This window comes from Gouania willdenowi, chromosome 10, assembly GCF_900634775.1.
Source record: "Gouania willdenowi chromosome 10, fGouWil2.1, whole genome shotgun sequence".
Taxonomy (NCBI): domain Eukaryota; kingdom Metazoa; phylum Chordata; class Actinopteri; order Blenniiformes; family Gobiesocidae; genus Gouania; species Gouania willdenowi.
In genome coordinates, this window is record NC_041053.1 from 38,129,379 (window position 1) to 38,149,039 (window position 19,661).

General features: G+C 35.4%; 1 protein-coding gene across 1 annotated transcript; it reads right to left on the reverse strand.

Annotated features, from left to right (window-relative positions):
* Positions 1-1,548: 1,548 nt before the first annotated feature.
* Positions 1,549-15,277, reverse strand: LOC114471305 (polycomb group RING finger protein 1-like). Its single transcript, XM_028460022.1, has 9 exons — positions 15,152-15,277; positions 13,164-13,269; positions 12,928-13,083; positions 12,743-12,814; positions 11,288-11,393; positions 11,133-11,175; positions 4,330-4,416; positions 1,712-1,792; positions 1,549-1,618 (listed from the first exon to the last, which is right to left on the reverse strand). Exons 1-9 carry the CDS (start codon positions 15,236-15,238, stop codon positions 1,568-1,570), a joined length of 789 nt encoding a protein of 262 aa, XP_028315823.1. The 5' UTR covers positions 15,239-15,277; the 3' UTR covers positions 1,549-1,567.
* Between the last annotated feature and the right edge of the window lie 4,384 nt (positions 15,278-19,661).

The following is a 19,661-nucleotide window of genomic DNA, read 5'->3' on the forward strand; positions in this document are numbered from 1 at the left end:
ACAGTCTACTCAAGCAAGTTCACTAAAACACAGCAATGACCCCCACCCCCCTTCTGAGGCTTGAATCCAGGAAATCTCAAACATCTGTGAAACCTAAAGGTCGTCCACTACTACACGACTAAACATCAAGCAAAGCCCCAGGAGGAGCTCACGGTCATTGAATATGGCTCCAGCTACAGCGAGGCCAATTATTAAAATGGAAGGGACACGGTGCAGCTGTAAATCACTCTGGAAGAGATGGGGAGACGTGTAAAGATGACCGTTGCTAATGTCGACTGGTCACAGCTCTCAGGCAGTGCAGATAAATTATGGGATTTGAAACTTGCGGCTGGAAGCTTGGAAACAAGGGGTCGACATTGTTTATGTGATGGAAGAAGAAGAAGAAGCAGCAGCAGCTTTTCTGGATACTCTTCTGGAAAACTGTACAGAAATAGAAATTCAATACAATCTGCAGATAAAATACACGTTACACATATCAAAGCTATAAAAAGCTTCAAAATGCTGGTGAATGAAAATTTAAAGTTTAATAATTTACAGCAGGACTTTGGGCTTATGGTTACTGTGTACATTTTATCTGTGAGATTAGTTTTTATAGGTGTGAAGATGCTCTAAAATCAGCAGTTTTGCTGATTTATCTGTTCAGTCATGTGATCAGAACTCAGAGCAACCTTTAATTGCTGAGTGGAAAATAGTGAAAGTTCCAGCAAGATTATTTTAGTTTTCTTTTTGAATGTTTTGATGTTTCCTTTGATCTTTTCTTTAAAGGCAGGACGAAAACTTCAAAAGAAAATATCCAAGTGACCAGCAAATGCCTCTGACGAAGACTGGCAATTGTCAGTTAACATAAGTCAAATAGAAATAAAAATTAATTTAATTAATTAAAAATGCAAATACAAATGACAATAGAAAAACAAAGTGAAAATTGACAAAAGACAAATGGAAATAGAAAAACAAATAAAAAAAAATAGAAAAACTGTAAAGAGGAAAAAATAAACAGTAGTTATATAAAAAACATACATAAAAAATAATACAAATATACAATGATAAAACAATTTACAAAATGTTAATTAAAAGAAAGTGAATGCAAACTGTGAGACACTACTGTATATTATCTAACTGATAGATGCTGGTTTTTCTGCATATTTACGACATCACATTTTTATTTTAATGACTTTGCACCGACCCCCAACCGCATTCCATCACAAACAACCTCACACACACATTAAAGGTCCTGTGTGTGTGTGTGTGTATGTAATATAAGGATAAAAAGACAAATGACCAAAGAGGGAAACTAAAAAGCTCAGAATCTTTTGTTTTTTCACCATTAAGCTTTTATTCCTCGAGTCCTTCGATTACTCTTGGAATTCAAAGAGTGTGTGTGTGTGTGTGTGCGTAGTCCTGCCCCCCTCGTTGATGGATTAAAAGTTCTGAGTCTTGACAATTTTTTTTTCCCGAAATTTATTCTTCAAAATACAAAGCAAGGAAAATAAGTATATGTACACAAACACTAATAAAATATAATATGTATAGAACAAGATATGTACACTCATGTGACTGTAAACAGGTCCTATCTGCTCCGTTTGTCTTTGATGGTGTAGTGAAGAACTAATGGTTGAGCCTGTGAGAGAAGAAAACAGAGACAAATGAATGAGTTCACATTGGACACAACGTTAATAAAAACGGTGTCGATGTTTAATATGTAATATTGTACCTTTCCAAACCAGTGTGACAGCCATAATCGTTTCATGGTCATGTGATCAGGCAGCGACTCGTTATTGAACAACATCTGGACCTGTAGGGTGAGCGCAGACAAACAGGAAGTGACATTTTTTTTAAGGCTGTTGTTAAAAACAAACAATACAATAGGTTGTCATTAGGGATGCTCCGATCAGGTTTTATGCTGCCGATCACTGATACCGATCACGTGGATTGGCTGTAAATTTTGCATTGTAGTATGATGAGTGCTACCGGCTAGACGGTTTGGAAAAAAGAACTATAAAATCACTTTGATTTAAAGAAAAGCATGTTTTTACTTTTTCAAAAGAAAAAATACTAAAACCTTGCAGGGACAATGCAGCAACTGAAAAAAAACACTTAAAATGATCTGCTATCAGTAACACAATCTTTAACAGATTGAAAACATTAAAGCTCTCAACAGGCTGAATAGTGCAGAAAATCAAATAAATAAAAGTATATCTCTCAACGTGTCAAGTAACAAAGGATACATTCAAAGTCAAATGCAGATTGAATTCAAATAAACTATCATAAGTTACTAAATCAAAATGCCTGAGAACATGGCTCAGCAAACTCTGTTGTGCCTTGTCAAAAAAAAAAAAAAAAAAAAACTACTTAGTGTTTTCTGTTCTTATGATTTATAATATAAACAGTATAATGGGTCTGTTGCTTCGTATGTAAAAAAAAAATAAATAGCCCATTTGTCACTTAAATAACATAAATATGGTATTAAAGACCTTGAAACAGGAAAAAGCACAACAGAACGTAAAGTGCGTTTGCTTTGAACAGAAAAAATATCTTAAAGCATTTCCACATGCCAAATGTCTATGATTTGTTGAGAAGCATTGTGGGAAGATTATTTTTAATAAAGAGGAGCATCTCGCTTTTTCGGTCATGAGTCTATTCCTGTGTTCATCCACGATCTGGCAGGGCTACGTCTGTGAAACATTTACGTCCTGGTAACATGTAGCGGGGCTCCTCCACCACTGAGAAAGGCTGGTCATCTAGTCCGATGAATTCAATTCTTTTCCTGGTTATTTGCTTAGCCTTCTGACTGTCAGGCTCATACGGACGAGTGTTGCCAAGCGTGGGCTGCGTTAACTGCCGTCTGACTGTTGCAGTCTTTTTCTTTGTCTGTCGTGAGCCTCGAAAACTCACCATACTCCGTCAAGTGTTTGTTCTTCAAATGTTAAATCAAGTTTGTTGTGTTGAAGCCTTTTAATGTGCTTCCCCGTGAGGTATTTTTCCGTTGCATGTGTTGCAGGATGCAAACTTTACATCACTCTCACAGATCTTATAAAAGCACCACACGGCAGACATGTTTGTTGTTGTGGTTTGCCGCCGCGCACCTGCGCAGTGTGAAGGAAAGGGGGAGGGGACACTACTCTGACACAGAGCCTCTGCCGGCTGCAAAGTATGAGCTACAGGAGGTGATCAGTTTTTGTGATCGGCAATGTAAGGCATTGATCGGCGAACGCCGATCACATACTTTTCCACGGAGATCGGCCGATAATGATCAGTGGCCGATCGATCGAGTACCATTAGTTGTCACATCAAAGAACCACGTGACTGCTCACAGCCAATCAGCATAAACCTTAGTTATGAAAAGCAACTGGGTTTTGTTACCTGTTGTAAGTTTGGGTAAAAAAAAAATACGGTAAAAATACGGTACGATCCGATAAATTAATATTAAGAATACAATTCAAAAATAAATAAACATTAAGTAATTTTTTGAACACAGTAAACCAGTGTCAATTTTGACAGAAAAACCTTGTCATATCAAATAACCATGTGACTCAGCATAAACCTTCGATAAATCAGCTGTTTATTTTAGGCAATAACACATTAAATAAATAGAAATAAAACAAAATAAACTCCATGTTATTTTTTTTTTTTCAACATAGAAAACCAGTGTCAATTCTGACGGCAAATGATTACGTTTCAGTAAAGTTCTGTTATTTGGACTAAAATACTACTTAGTTTTAGTCTAAATTTAGCAAAAAAAGTTTAGGCATTTTTTTTAACACTTCAATTATCATTGATCCATTGATAAACGAACAAAGTTACTGACAGAGAGGCACGCACCCACCCACCCACCCACCCACCCACCCACCCACCCACCCACACACACCCACAACACACACACACACACACACCACACACACACACACACACCACACACACACACACACACACACACACACACACACACACACAGCTGTGACAGCTGGATGAAATAAATCTAAACATGTGGAAATGAAATTTTACACGACATTCAATATCTATTTTGTTTCTGACTTTATTTTATGAATGTTTGATAAATTATTTCATTCATAATTTATTTGTGAAACTTAGACTTGTACTTGTCCAATATATTAAAAGAGTTTCCACAAAGTAAAAAAAATATATGCACAGAAATATAATTTGTGAGTTTAACTCACATTTATTCCTTTAATGTTGCATTTCCTACGATCTACTCACAAATCATAGGAAGCCCAAGTAAAACAAACTGTTGGAAATCATGATTTATTGGCAAAAAAATGTAATTTTGATGTGATGCCTGGTGGTGAAGATGATTTTTTTTTTGTGACTGACCTGGTGTTTCTCCACGTTCAGTCGGTGACAAAGAACTTTCCGTAGGTGTCGCACCTCCGCTCGGACGGAACAGCGCACAAACTTCTGCTGCAGAAACAAATGCAATGATCAACGTTTAGAGCAGAGACGTAAGGAGGCGTCGACATGGCCACACCAACATGTAATCCAATAAAATCAGGGACCAGCTGCAGCCTTGTGTTTGTAACCACAGCGCAGCCACTGCAGCATATTGTGTGTGTGTGTGTGTGTGTGTGTGTGTGTGTGTGTGGTGTGTGTGTGTGTGTGTGTGTGTGTGTGTGTGTGTGTGTGTGTGTGTGTGTCTGTGTGTGTGTGTGTGTGAGTAAAGCTGGAGAGGATGTCTGATTTACTGCAGTATTTAACATGTTAGTGGACCATTTAAACCACTGCTGAACTACAGTTTTGGGCTTTGCCAGGAGCGATTATTAATGCCTGCTTAGCTTAGCTTAGCTTAGCATGCACAGGAAAGAAGACGCTGGTCTGAAACCACCTGCCAGAAATAAAGTTTTTGGAAGTACCGGAGGAGCAACATAATAATTAAGTGTTTAGGTTTACAGAGTAGTTTAATAAAAAAAAAAAAAGAATATATATATATATACATATATACTGTATATATAGAAAATAAAATGTTTAATGGGACCAACAAAGGAAAAATATCCGTTTAGAATAAAATAAACTCAATATGAAGTAGAAAAATATCTATTTAGAGCACATGTGTCAAACTCAACTTACAGCATCCAATCTGGCCCGCTGGAGAAAGTACAAATGACAAAGAAAACATGAATTATTGTGTAAATTACCAAAAGAATTCAATTCAACAACTAATATTTTTGGGTCTTGCATGTTTTCTTTGTTTATAGCACATGAATGCAGTCATTTTTAATTGCTATTTGTGGAAAGAACTCTAAAATTGCAATTTCTCACAACAATTCCACAAAATCGATAACAAAATCAAGATTTTTTAACTAAATAGAACTGATATTGAAAACAAGGACACAAAAAAGTTTCAATTGTTATTTTTCCCCCACCTAAATCTACAGCCCACATGAGGTCAAACTGGTGCAAATTTGGCCCCTGAACTAAAAGTTTGACATTTAGAGTAAAATATAACTCAATATGAAGTAGAAAACTTTTCTATTTGAAGAAAAAAACATTACAATGAGATAGTAAACGTTTCTACAGCTACTAAACAAATGTTCCATATAGTAGAAGAAACAGCTCTGAAATGAGCAAATACAACACTTATTTGAGTAAAATATGGTTCAATATTGTAACCTATAATTTAGATTACTCTGTATGGAGTTAAACAGCATTACTGTTGTTTTTTTTTCTTCTTCTTCATGGAGGAAAAATCATTTAGAGTTGTGACAAGACTCAATTTAGAGAGCAAATGACTAAATATTTACTCTGCAACCAGAGTCACTTTCACACCACATAGACCGATATGGGTTCTTCAGGGCCAATGCCGAAACACAGTAGGGATGTAACGATTCACTCAAATCCTGATATGATTCGATTCACGACACTGGGTTCACGATACGATTCTCTCAAAAATACTGTACTATTTTCCTTTTATATTTCATAATCAAAAGAATCCTTGATAAACTATTCAAAACAATGCAATTTAACTAAAAATAAATCTTGAATGAAATAAATAAAGGAATAATACAAATGAAGAAGAAGCCTATTAATTTAATTTCTAATTCTATAGTAAACAGTGCAAAACTGCATAATAGTACCTTTTCTTTTAAAAGTGAACTGAAAATGTATTTTGTGCCTTAACAATTGGACTGAAAAAAAAAACAGTCTGCACTGTATGTAAGTCAGATATTTGTTTGGACCAGCAGAGGGCGCTGGTAACCCAGTAGTCGGTTGGCATGCAGATATCCTTGCAGTGAATAAAACATGCTATGCGCAAGCAGACAGAGCTAATAGAAAAACGTGACTTACAGATATTCACGTAATACGACAGATATTCTTTCCGTGCTAAAGGGGTAAAGAATCATTTATTAACATGTTTAAGAGTAGAAGGCAGCCAAAAAGAAAGTAGTAGCAGATGCCGCCTGCCACCTACACTTTAGACGAGAAGGATATATAGATATATAATAAAAAAAGGACTGTGATTCAATTTTCAGAGCGTCGATGTGAACCGCGATACCTATGAATCGATTTTTAACTGCCTTACAATTAATCGTTACATCCCTACGATGCAGACTGTCGATTTTCTTGAGCCGACACTACTTTTACTCCCTCAATTTACATCATAAAAATTACACATTGATGATTGCACATGGTATCTCAATTTAAAAAAGTTATTGAAAATAACAAAGGTGAGGTAGAATGACACCAAGTGAAACATATAACAAATATTAAAAACAGGTGATGTAGAACAAGAACAAGTAAAAAATATTTCTGCTTTCTGTAAATAATGCAGATCGGCGAAACGCAGCAGCACGTAAAAAATGTGAATATCGGCCGGCCGATGTATCGGTCTATCACTAGAACAAATTTTACTGAGTACAAAGTGCTTCAAATGCAGCTTCAATTTTAAATAATTATCATAACTTCACGGTGTCAGAAAAGAGGCTGTAGTAACAAGCAGATTTATAGTTTGGAGGAAAAAAAGTGTTTCCTGCTCCCAGCTGAATTATAACATGAGCAGAGCAAAGCACTCACGTCTTTGTCTCGACAGCTCGTCTATTAAACACCAGGAGAAAAATCTGCCCGTTCAGCACAAATAGGAGAGTGAATGACAGGAGTGATGGAAAAACGCCATTAAAGCTACACGTCACATTTTTAGCTTTCTTTGTTTTTCCGAAATTTTCACAAACGTTAAGAGTGAAGCAAAAATAATGAATAAAAAAATAAAAAAGCAAAAAATCAAATGGATTAGTCAAAATGATGGTCCATTCTTCTATGAATCTGTGATAATCACGTGTATTTATTGATCTGAATAATATCCACTGTTATCCAGGAAGTTTATTATGGTCATCTTAAAGATGTAAATCATTGTTTTAATCAGAAATAAAATGGGTTGAAAGTGACCAAAAATGGTAGAAAAGGTGGTGAAATGAGATTTTAAAAACCACAGAAATTGGTTAAAAGTTGTAAATTACGTGTGGCCAAAAACACACAGAAAAAGTAGTAAAATAGGGTTCAAATTGTAAATATTGGAACAATTAATTTAAACTGGCAAATAATGGGCATGAGAAATTGTGAATGTGGTTAAAATGGCAAAAATAAGCATGAAATATGGTGAAAAGAGGTTAAAAGTGCAAAATTTATTAAAAGTGGAGAAAATGTGCAGAAAAGACATAAAAATATGATGAAGTGTCAGAAATGGGAGTAATGGAGGAAAACTGCATTAAAAGTAGCAAAAATATGACAAGAAAAAGGTGATTAAATAGGTTAAAACATGGAAAGTTTGGTGTAGTTGCAGAAAAATGGTAAAAATAAACAAAAATGGGCTCAAATCGTTCAAAAAATTTTCTTGAAGGCATTTGTTGACCCACCCCCAAAACTACACAAAGAAAAGGAGGAAAAAATATGTTAATGAGCAGTTTTTAAACATGCATCTGTGAGTCAGCAGTGCCCCCTACAGGTGGAGATGATCTGCTGCAGCAGAGGAACAAAAACAAAGAACATGGTGTTGTAGCAAATTTCTTCCCCACTGGTCTTTGTTTATGCCTGATCTGAGTCAGCAGTTGATTCCCTCTTTAAACAGCAGCAGTCAGTGATAAATGGGCAACATATGGGACGCTGTCACATCCAAACCCTGATCAACTCTGATGATGAAAGAATAATTTTATTTAAATTTACTATTGTTAAAAATGTTTACTAAGCATCCGTTCCATCTGCAGTTTGGACTTTTTCTGCATGTACACTGTGCGTTATTAAATGCTGACTTATACTCATTAGACTGGAGTCAGGGAATTAGCGTCTTAGTTTTAAAAGTTAGAAGCAGAAGATTTTTTGTGTGTAAATTAGAATCAGAAACATTTTGTTACAGAGGCCTGAGAAATATTATAAATGAAAAGAAGAAGAAAAGATAAATGAAGAAGAAAACGTACATAATTAAGTAATATACTTAGTTAAATAAGGATGAAATACAACACACACTACAGCAGAATAATAATGGTAATAACAACGATCAACAATTATACAAATATATCCACTGGGATCAACTCTAATGCACATGAATAAGTGATCAATTAAATAAATGAACTGTTTTTTTTTGTTTTTTTTTTAGATCAATGCTAATCTTTTCATTATCGTAAAAGAAGGCTGCACGATTATGTTGATCAATATCATAAACACGATTATAATCACCATTATTAATAATGTCAGGGGGAACAAAATCTGCATTTCTTTGCTCTACTGTTTTTTTTTTTTTAAAAAAAAACAATATATGAACAGTTTATAGAGAAAAATGAAGCTTTAAATACAAATTATACAAAAAAACAAGAAATTAAACCAATAATTCAAAATGTACAGAAGGCTAACAGAATAAATAATTACACTATTACAGAGTGCGTTCATGGAATGCAACTCATTGGAAACAATTACGACTCAAAGCTGACACTGACTAATGTTTAGATAAAGTGTCTGAATAGATATGCAGCAAAGCCCACATTTTAAACGTAAATATCGCCAACGATCAGGTTAATCTAATTGTGGAAACCAGAATCGTGATCACAACCCTAAAAAAAAGCTCATACTTGAATCACATCCAAATCACATGACTTTAGGAAGCTTTTATTAATGAATGAATCAATAATACTTGAGAGGATAGCATCATGACACGTAACATCAATAGCATGAGACAATGAAGGATCCGTCTGCTTGATTAAACACTGGCAGATTTTAACAGTGATTTTCAATGCGTCGACTCCACATATTTTCTGACACACTCTTGGAGCGTTTGTGCTTTGGTGTGTGTGTGCGCATTAATTGAAGCTGGTTCTCACAATGCATGATGGGAACGGAGGGAAGAATGGTCAGATTACTGTTTTGTGCACAACATTCTTTTTGTTAAAGCTACTGGAGAGAATTGAATAAAGATCATTTGCTCGAGATTCAAAAGTTTCTTTGATCAATTTGACATAATTCTTACTGTGATTTTTTTGTGTTTCTCCACCAGACGAGGAGGCTAAACTCCATTTATGTTCCAGTTTTCCTCATTTCGGCGGCGTATTCGGATCATAAAACATCTGTACTGGTAATTGATTCGCTGCAACTTTCAGGGAAAACAACAGAAATATGTTGAAAGGTCACTTTGGCAGAGTTTTTTGGGAGCAAACAAGAAATCACAGTAGGAATTAAGTAAAAAAAACTCTTCACTGCATCGGTCTACAGGACTCCACATCCCACAATGCAATGCACCAAACTTTTCCGACATTATCGATAAATCGAATGTTAATAAAGGTGAATAAAACAATCTGTTGTGCTGTAATTTCAACCTTTTCCGTCTCTTTAAAAGCAGTACTACGAGCGTACTCTGTGTCTTTATCTGATAAACATTTTTCGTCTCCAGCAGCTTTAAAAAAAAAAAAAAAAGAACAGGAAGTGACCTCATCTGCAGGAAAATGACTATTGCTTAGATCTTGTGCTATTTAAAAAAAGAAGCATGACTTAGCTTCTAAAATAAATAGTCTATGCTAAACCTTCTGGGGCCGACGGACGCGCCGGCGTGTCCTGATCACATGATCGTTTTAAGAGCCAATAGTGTAGCGTCCTTGGATCTCTGTTTCAATCTGTGTCGAAAGTGTGAATGTCAAACTACAAACCAGTTTTTAAATCATGTTGATAGACCAAATAGAAGTGGAGTTATGAGGGAAAATGTGCACGTGTTTTTCTGTGACATTTTCTTGAGCTGTCAGTGCTCTGTGCAGAAACACACTGCAGAGCACATCTAAAACGAAAGCAAAGTGTTGTGCAGCAAGTTCGAACAACACTGAAACGTCACATTATAGCTGTCTCCTATTGGTTGACAAGAAGCGACAGGTAAGCAGAGACAGAGAAAGAGAGGGTGAGTTGAGAGATTTGAGATAATAGCGACTACTACTGTGATTTGACTGTTTATTTAGTGTGTAGTGAGTGAGATTGAGAGTAGTGTAGTGTCTAATATATTTGTTTATTGTTTTATGTCAACACAATGAGGCACAAATAATTTGCATTTCCCTGTATTTGTGATTCATACTTTTTTTTGTAAATAGTTGTACAAAATCGCCTGGAACATTGCTTGCATTTCACTGTAAATATCTATATATAACTGTGTTTTTTAATTCATCTGTATGTACAATTTTGAAATATATAGTTTATATTGCTATACAAGCAATAAAATTATTTGTTAAAAATGTTTGTGACTTTTATAGTAAAAAAACCTAACTTTTTCCCACTGGAATTTGTGTTTTTATAGTGGTTTTAGATCCACTGTGTTAATACAGCATGCCATATATAAGAAAATAATGATACTGATGATAAAAAAAAAAAAAAATGATACCAACAAGCAAAGTTTATGGATTTCCTTATATGAAACATAAAGGTAAAATAAAACGCAACAAAAAAACAGCAAAAACGCCTTAGGCCCCAGAGGGTTAATATTTATTTGATAGTATTAAAAACAAACAGTAAATAGATTCATTAAGCAGGAAAATCAGCGATAAAGTACCAAAAGAACCTAAAACTCCAGTGATCAAACTAACAGTTTAATTCCCATCTCTGTATCTCTTTGAATAAAAACTACAAGTTGTCATTGTGTCTGTATTTGATGATCGGTGACTTACCTGAAGAGTGAGTTTCGTCTTATCTTTCCCAGAAAGTGACGAGCTGTAAATACAAAGCAGAGAGAACTATTTTAAACATGCAAAAAATGATGACTTACACACAAGTACATTCACTTTAATCTATTTATTTCCTCAGTGATCATTCACACACGTACCTTAGTCTTTCTAAACACAGTGAAACTTGTTCATCGTATCTGTAGAAGTGAGCTTTGGAGTGGTCAAAGCTTGTATACGGTAAACTGGCAGCGTCTGAAACACCGTCTGCAGAGGAAAAAGAAAACATGTTTTTAATCCCCTGCAGACCGAGCTCTCTGTCCTATGACGAGAGGGAAAAGCAGCCATTTAACTTTATTTCACACTTATTTTCATTTCATCTTCAATAACAACAACATCCCTTTAGAATCACTCAGAAATGTGGCTTCGCTTTTCAAAAATGTGATGCAGATTATGCTAATTGGGATATATATATATATATACATATACATATAAATGCAATGCACTTATATAGGTGATTAGGATTCAATATCAAATGTGATGTAATTATTGACTAAACATGAGTCTATGTCCAGAAACAGCTCTGTGTGAGTGTGTGCTGGCTGCGCGCAATCATCCACTATTGAATCAATCCTTTTTCTGCACAAGAACATGGATTATCCTAACATTTGCTATGTGGATTATGTAAATAGATCAACTGCTGTCTCTGGCGCCGCGGGGCACGCTGTGCACCTGTGTTTGACGTGCTGGTTTCCCCGTGAGCTGATCTGATGTTGACATCAACAGTTTATTATTAAAAGCAGGCTTACCACTAAAACAAATGTAAATATGACATTTGTATGAGGAAAAAATAGGTTTTAATTGTCTGTTTCAGGTCGGGCTCTGAAATAAATACCTAATGTCTGTCAGACCTGTAGGTTTCACTTTTGCTTTGTCGGGTTCTGGTCAAAGCTTGAATAAGGTTCATATCATAAATGGTCTGTGTTTAAAAGCAAATCGACACCACAAAACACCAAAACTAAATATTTGTCTCTCTTTTTCTTTCTCCTCATCCACATGCTCATTCATTCTCCATTTTTTTTTTTTTGGTCGACGAATCGCTACATGTGCCATATTTTTGGTCGACTAACCATTTCCTTGGTTGACTACAACCCTAGATTCCCAGGTACCGGCAATTGGTTCAAATGTGAAAGGTACCAATCTTTAGCACATGGCTTTAAATATCTAAAAGTTGCATAATTATCATATTTTTATAAGAAACCTATATTTTAACAAGAGCTTTCTGCTCTATGTTTTATTGATTTTATTCTGTGTTAGTTTTATTATTGCTTTCATCTGTTGATTTTTTTTCTGCCTTTGTTTCTGTAGCACTTTGAGATTAGAAAATGTACAGTGCTATAAAAATTAAAGTTATTATCATTATTCTATTATATAGAAATCAACAAGCCATGAACATGTAGAGGTCAGTTCTGGAAAAAATTGGAATCTGAAGATACTCAAAACACCTTAAATTTAATTTAAGGCATCTCTAAGTATTAAGGCTTGTTTAGTCATTTCTCCACAAACACCAATAAACCGCAACATAAACATGTCCACACGTTAAACAGAGCTCTTACCGTCCCCAGCAGGTTGGATGACTCTCTCTAACCCACGTGACTGGTAAAATTCCTTTATTCTTTTATCTTCACCTACATAAAAAACACAAAACAGAATAAGATATGAAGTGAGACACTGATTGATGTCTTTAAATGTTAATTAAATATGGTGCTTCTGTGGGATTCTGACAGAAGCTAATGGTCACTCACTTTCTGTAGCCCAGGCACCAGTTTGTAGACGATGTCCTGCATCACTCGGTCCAGTTTGAGATTAAGTAAAGGCTGCGTTTCGTGGATTTTGATGTTGCACATTGGACAGTATTTGCTGGTTTGGAGGTATTTCACAATACAACTTTTACAGACTGCAGAACAGAAAAAGCAGCACACACAGGGTCAGAGATGGTATATAGAACATAGGATTCAGACTCAGACTGAGACTCACAGGTATGCAGGCACTCTGTGATGGTGGTGGCATCGATGAAGTAGCCTGCACAAAGGTAGCAGACGATGTGTTCGTTCAGGTCCTTGATCTTCAGCTTCACCTCTTCCTGTTGGGAGAAGCAAAGGAAATGTTAGTTTGAGTAACTTTTTTGCTCTTTCTGTGATGCTGTTCACTCTTCCAGAAAGGAAGCAATTTACTGGGAGGCGTCAAAAGATCCCTTCAAGAAAGTAAAATATTATATAACAATTTTAGCCCATTTTTTACCCTTTTTCTGGAACTAAACCAAACTGGCTTTATTTTAACCTGTAGTTAAATTGGCAAAAACAAGGACTAAATATGGTGCAATGAAGTTAAAAGCGACAAGAATGGGTCAACATATGTGACATTAGGCAGTAAAAGTGGTGGAAATGTCTTAAAATTGAAAAAAAAATGTGCAGAAAAGACATTTTAACTGATTGAGTGCTGGCGTTGCTAGGAGACAGTGTGACGAAGCTCTCCGGTGAATTGCGTGTGTGGAAACTAACAGGGGAGAGACTTGGAGGAACGCCAAAATACAGTAAGAAAACCATTCAACTCTGACATAGATAGTAAAATAATAATAATGTTGCCATCGAAAGCCTGATCTCATTGTTGGTTGTTTTTTTAGTTTTAGAAAAGGAAACGAATGTTGAGGTGTCCCTAAAGCAAAAAAAAAAAAAATTGCTTCAAAGTCACTAACAGATTTTTTCAGAAAAAAGCCGTTTTTCTCAGCTTTTGTCACAAACTGGCAATTTGTGTGAAATTAGACACTTTAATCTTTCAGAATTTGGTGTCATAGTACAAAATATTCTGTGGGTCTTTAAATATTAGTCAAAATGCTCTAAAACGGCTGGCACTGAGTGGGTAGAAATTTTGAAAATGGCTGGCATTGAATGAGTTAAAAATGTAAATCCTTTGTTTAACCAGAAATAAAATGAATTTCTAATAAAAGTGACCCAAAATGATGAACAAGATGGTGAAACGGGATTTTAAAAACCACAGAAATTGGTTAAAAGTGGCACATTAGAGTGGTCAAAAATGGATGGAACAAGTGGAAAGAAAAGGGTGAAAAGTGTAAATATTGGAACAATTAATTGAAACTGGTGACTTGTAAAATTAGGTTAAAAGTGACAATATGTCAACATATGTGACAATAGGCAGGAAAGTGGTGAAAACGTTTTCTAAATGCCAAAAGTGTAAAAAAAAAAGTGCAGAAAAGGCATTGAAATCTGATGGAGAAGTAGCAGAAATGGGAGGAATGTAGCAAAAATGCATTAAAAGGAGCAAAAATATGTTAAGAAAAAGTGATGAAAATAGGTTAAAATGTGGAAAGTTTGGTGTAGTTGCAGAAAAGGGGTAAAACAAGGAAAATTGACTCAATTTGTTTTTAAATATAGTCTTAGTTTCTTGAAGGCATCTGGCGACCCCGAGGTTGAGAACCACTGTCATACGCGAGTGGATAAGTTTCTAGTGCCTCATTAGGGACTCTATTACGATTATTAACTAACTCTTCAGTACAAACTGTGCAGTAACAATGATGGGTTGTTTTGGACTTTCTTGCTGTAGCCCACATTGCAGTGACAGACTGGAGCGTTGATGACCCACTCGGTCCCAGTGCTGAACACAAACCGCGGTTTCTACAAAAAACAACGCACGCACAGCGGCGGTTAGTTCTTCTTCTAATTCAACTCGAAAAGCTTCAAGTGCCGCCCAAAAGCCACTAAAAGTGATTAATAACAGACTAAATCATGCAATATCAGAGTAACTTCACAGGTTTGAGCACGCTGCTCGGAGGAACACAGCGCCACTACGCATCTCACCGACAGTCTCCATCCTCTCTCTCCATCAGCGCGCGGAGAGACGACAATCTCCCGGTAAAAAACACACCCCCTAACGCGGCCATGCTTCCCTCCAGCTGGGCCTGCTTCTCCGTCCCTGTGCTGTGGAGCTAAAACAACGCAAAAACTCACCTCGTTTCGAAGCGGGTCCAGTTTGTAGACGGACTGCAGCTGATTTCGTAGCCGCATCGCTATGGCCATCGGACCTTGATCCGCCATCTTTGGGAAATATGCGAACTTCCGGGTAAACCGGAAAGGACATTTTTTACAAAACAAGGCGGACGGTGACACATAAAAGTTTGATAAATAATAAAATCCTTTTCTGAGCCGAAATACATTTACAGACGTAAATCTGTCCAAACTTAACCCCCCTTATAATAATGAATTTCCAATGTTCTTTCTGTCTTATATTTGAAACTTAAACAACAATTAAATTTTTGGGACTTAATACTGTGGGGAAATACATATTTTTGTTTGCCTGAATAAATGAAATGTTTTATGTGATTTTATTTATTTATTTATTTATTATTATTATTATTATTATTATTATTATTATTATTATTTTATATTATATTATATTATTATTTATTATTATTATTATTAATTTTAATTTAAAAAATGAAATGCTTCATTATATATTATCTGTGTTCATCTTTTGCCAAGTGCTATCATGCTTTGGTATGCTTAAAAAATAATAAATGTGATCATTATTAGTAAAAAAAAAGATTTCTTTAAATTGTCTTACTTTCTTTCTCTCTTTTATTTGAAACTTAAATTAACATTTTTTATTTTATTTATTTATGTATTTATTTGGGGGGGGGACTTAATATTGTTGGGAAAATACACATTTTTGTTGTCCTGAATGATTGAAAACCAGTTTAATTTTTAAATTATTTTGTATTTATTATTATTATTTATTATTATTATTATTATTATTATTATTATTATTATTATCATTATTTATTTCATTTAAAAATATAATGTTTTATTATGTATTTTCTGTGTTAATCTTTTGCCAAGTGCTATGATGCTTTCATATGCTTAAAAAAACAACAACAACAATGTCAATGAATATCATCATCATTTTTCAGTCTGGGAGTGTGCACTGCTGTCAGTCTTTATCGTGGCCAATAGAGGTCAGTATTATCCCATAGTTCACTAACTATTGGCAGCCTCATTCCATCTGCTAATACTTATTTCACATGTTCTAATGAAAGGTCACTCAGACTCTCAGGGGCCAGGAAGGCATTGGCATCAAAGCTTGCAGGTACCACTACAAAATCATTACTCTATAGTGGTTTGTTGTCATTCTTTAGTTTGTCTTGTTCAAAACAACGCCTAAGTTGTTTTAAAGTTAACTTCAACTACATGTAAATTAATGACGTTAATGTCAAAATAAACTATTATTTGGTAAATTCTTCCACATGAACATTTTACAAGTACATAGACATACTGTATAGATGAGTAAAACTATAGCTTTGTATTTGCATAATGCAGCAGTGTGTGCAGTGTGAAGGTTTTCCAGCAAGATTATTTTTTGAATAAGATGTTAAGGTTTCATTTATTCAGACAAATCCACTTTGATCTCCTGACATGTTTCAACTGACAGCTGCCAGTCTTCGTCAGAGGCGTCTGCTCATCGCTTTGATGTTTCCTTTGAAGTTTCCTTGACTTTGGTGTAATAATTCCAGCAATATTCTTTTTGAAAAATATGTTAAGGTTTCATTTATTCAGACAACTGTTCCTGAGAGGCGTCGAACATCAAACATCAAAGTGATCAGCAGATGCCTCTGACAAAGCCTGGCAGTTGTCAGTTGAAACAGGTCAGGTGATCAAAGTGGATTTCCTGAGGAACAGTTGTCTGAATAAATGAAACCTTAACATGTTTTTCAAAAAGTAGACAAAAATAATCTTGCTGGAATTAATATTATTGTTACTATATGACAGTTTTCATTTACTTCTATTGTTTCATTTCATGCAGGTAATTCATGTATATATGTTCCATCTGAGGATGTGCACAGATGTTCACGAGAAGACTTCCAGCAAACACGCGAGAAAGTTTCCCAAACTTTTTGCTTTTTATACAATAGGAGAAATAATCACACACAATTGCTTGTGTTACTGGTGTCACATGAGTTGAAACCACAATGATCTATAACATGCAGTACATGGTGTAACACGAATCCTCTGACCACAGTGTTCAGGCTTCAGTGAAAATAGGCTGATCTCACTTCTGCACCACAATCTGCACCAAAATATCAAAACATACTGAACTGAGTAACTGTCAGAGGGGAAAGTAATGGATTACAAGTACTCACAAGTTACTGTAATTGAGTTGCTTTTATGGGTACTTGTACTTTTTTTTTGAGTATATTTTTAAATCAGTTGTTTTACTTGTGCTTAAGTACGTTTTAAAATAAGTAAATTCATTCATTACATTTCTACACCAAACCATTACAGAGTAAATTATTACTTTTTGTTTTAAAATGATCAACGGACATTGTGAAACTACAAAAAAAATGAACAATCAAATGCATCACATCATAGTCGACCAATCAGATTAAACATAATGCACGGCACCAAAACAGCATTGAATGGAGGTTATTTTCTCAGTTTTAGAGTTTATAATTGTAGTCATACTTAGAACATGAGCATTTTTACTTTTTAATTTAATTAATTGGTTACTTTATTTAGAAAAGAATTGTACATTTTGACAAACCTTTTATTTTATACATATGCCTTTGTGGAAAATAAATTCAGTTCCAATTGTGCAAGACTTCTTCTATTTTTTTTTTTACTTTACACGTGAGATAATATGTTAAGGTTTCGTTTATTCAGACAACATTTTTTCAGGAAATTTGATCTGCTGGAGTGTATCAACTGCTAACTGTCAGTCTTCCTCAGAGGTGATTGCTTTGATGTGTCTCTCTTTCTTTCACCAGGAAAGCATCAAAATTTTAAAAAAACAAAATGAACTTAGTTATTCACAAGATGTTTACTGTATGCAAGGACACCTTGGTAAGATTTACGTGAGTATTTAATGTATGACTTACTTGTACTCTACAATTTCAATCAAGTAAAAGTACTTCTACTTGAGTAGAATATATACTCTTTACACCTCTGGTAACTGTAATGTTGCATCACATAAACATAGCATACAATCTTCCATCCATCCATTTTCTGACCCGGTTTGTCCTGTTTCAGGGTCTCTGCCGGTGCCTATCTCCGGCTCACACTGGGCGTTTGGCGGGGGTACACCCTGGACAGGGCACCGGTCCATCACAGGCCAACACACAGACAACCAAACACTCACATTCACATTCACTCCTACGGGCAATTTAGAGACTCCACCAACCTAACAGTCATGTTTTTGGAATGTGGGCGGAAGCCGGAGTACCTGGAGAAAACCCACACAGCAAGGGGAGTACATGCAAACTCCACACAGAAAGGATCCAAGCATCCGCCCCAGGGCTTGAACCCAGAACTTTCTTGCTGTGAGGCAGACGTGCTAACCACTATCCCACCATGCATATAATCTTCACAAAATTAATTTTCTTCTGCATATGTGATTGGAATTTGGTGCTTTTGATCCAGGTGCAATAGTTTGATACATGTTGTAATAATTAAAAAAACACAGCCAAACTGAATTTTAATTGATTTCATAAGTCTGATCTGTTGAGTTGTTACATTCTCATTCAAATGAATGCTTTGGAGTAAAAGTGTTTGAACTGAAGGGTCGGGTTGAATAAGTACTTCTCCTTCTCTCCATGAACAACGAGCATCAAGGGTCTCTCAAGGAAAGCAGTGAAATATCAGGTCAGTGGTCTGCAGGAGGGACAAGTGGTTGTCCTGGGCAGCCCCCCCCCCCAGACCCATAGATGCCTTATTATGAGTATGTGTGGAAACAAAGCTGAGTGTTGAAATGAAAAGAGTGGGTTCAGCAAACGTCTCCTCAGATTAATGTGCAGTTTACGTTAAGCAGACAAACCTTTTAAATACCAGCTATAGGACACACTATAATAATCTCTCGATAGCAGGGGGTGGAGTTTAAATTCAAACGTATTCATTGAAAGAAGGTGCTTTGAGATGAAACAGAATAAAACAGAAGTGCAACCGTAAAAATAAACCAAATTATCAAGCACGTGATGCTATACGGACAGACTGATACTGATCACGTTATTTGTTTTCACATTGTGTACAAATATGAAAAACAAAAAGTGAAATAAAATGTTAATGTTAACGTATTATTGATTACATTGCTAGTATGTAAATAAACTAGTATGTAAACGAACATCAAACTATTGCTACCTTGAGTTAAAAGTCAAAATAAACAGCTAGTTTTTTCACTTTTAAACATTTATGTTACAAGTAAAATCCAGGAATGTCTGACATTATCACAAATACACAAGTAACACGTATTTTAAAAATAGGAACAATTAGTTTAAACTTGCATTTTTAATTTTTGACATTTTTTTTTTAGAATGGCGCCACAAAGCAGCAGCCAGTCATGTCAGCTCTCCCCTCTTTCTTTCTCCTTTTGTATTTTTTTTACCTGTTTTAGACATGTGTCTAGGGCATCGTACTGTCTGTAAATATGTATACATACTGTATCTACTTGCCCCTGCCTGTTAATATGTATATA

Excerpts from the sequence above, each read along its gene's own strand:
- LOC114471305 (XM_028460022.1), bottom strand. The coding sequence starts at position 15,238 with ATGGCGGATCAAGGTCCGATGGCCATAGCGATGCGGCTACGAAATCAG. Across the intron at positions 13,084-13,163 it reads CACAGAGTGCCTGCATACCT|TCTGTAAAAGTTGTATTGTG; the intron begins GTGAGTCTCAGT and ends TCTGTTCTGCAG. Across the intron at positions 11,176-11,287 it reads CTGTGTTTAGAAAGACTAAG|CTCGTCACTTTCTGGGAAAG; the intron begins GTACGTGTGTGA and ends TTGTATTTACAG.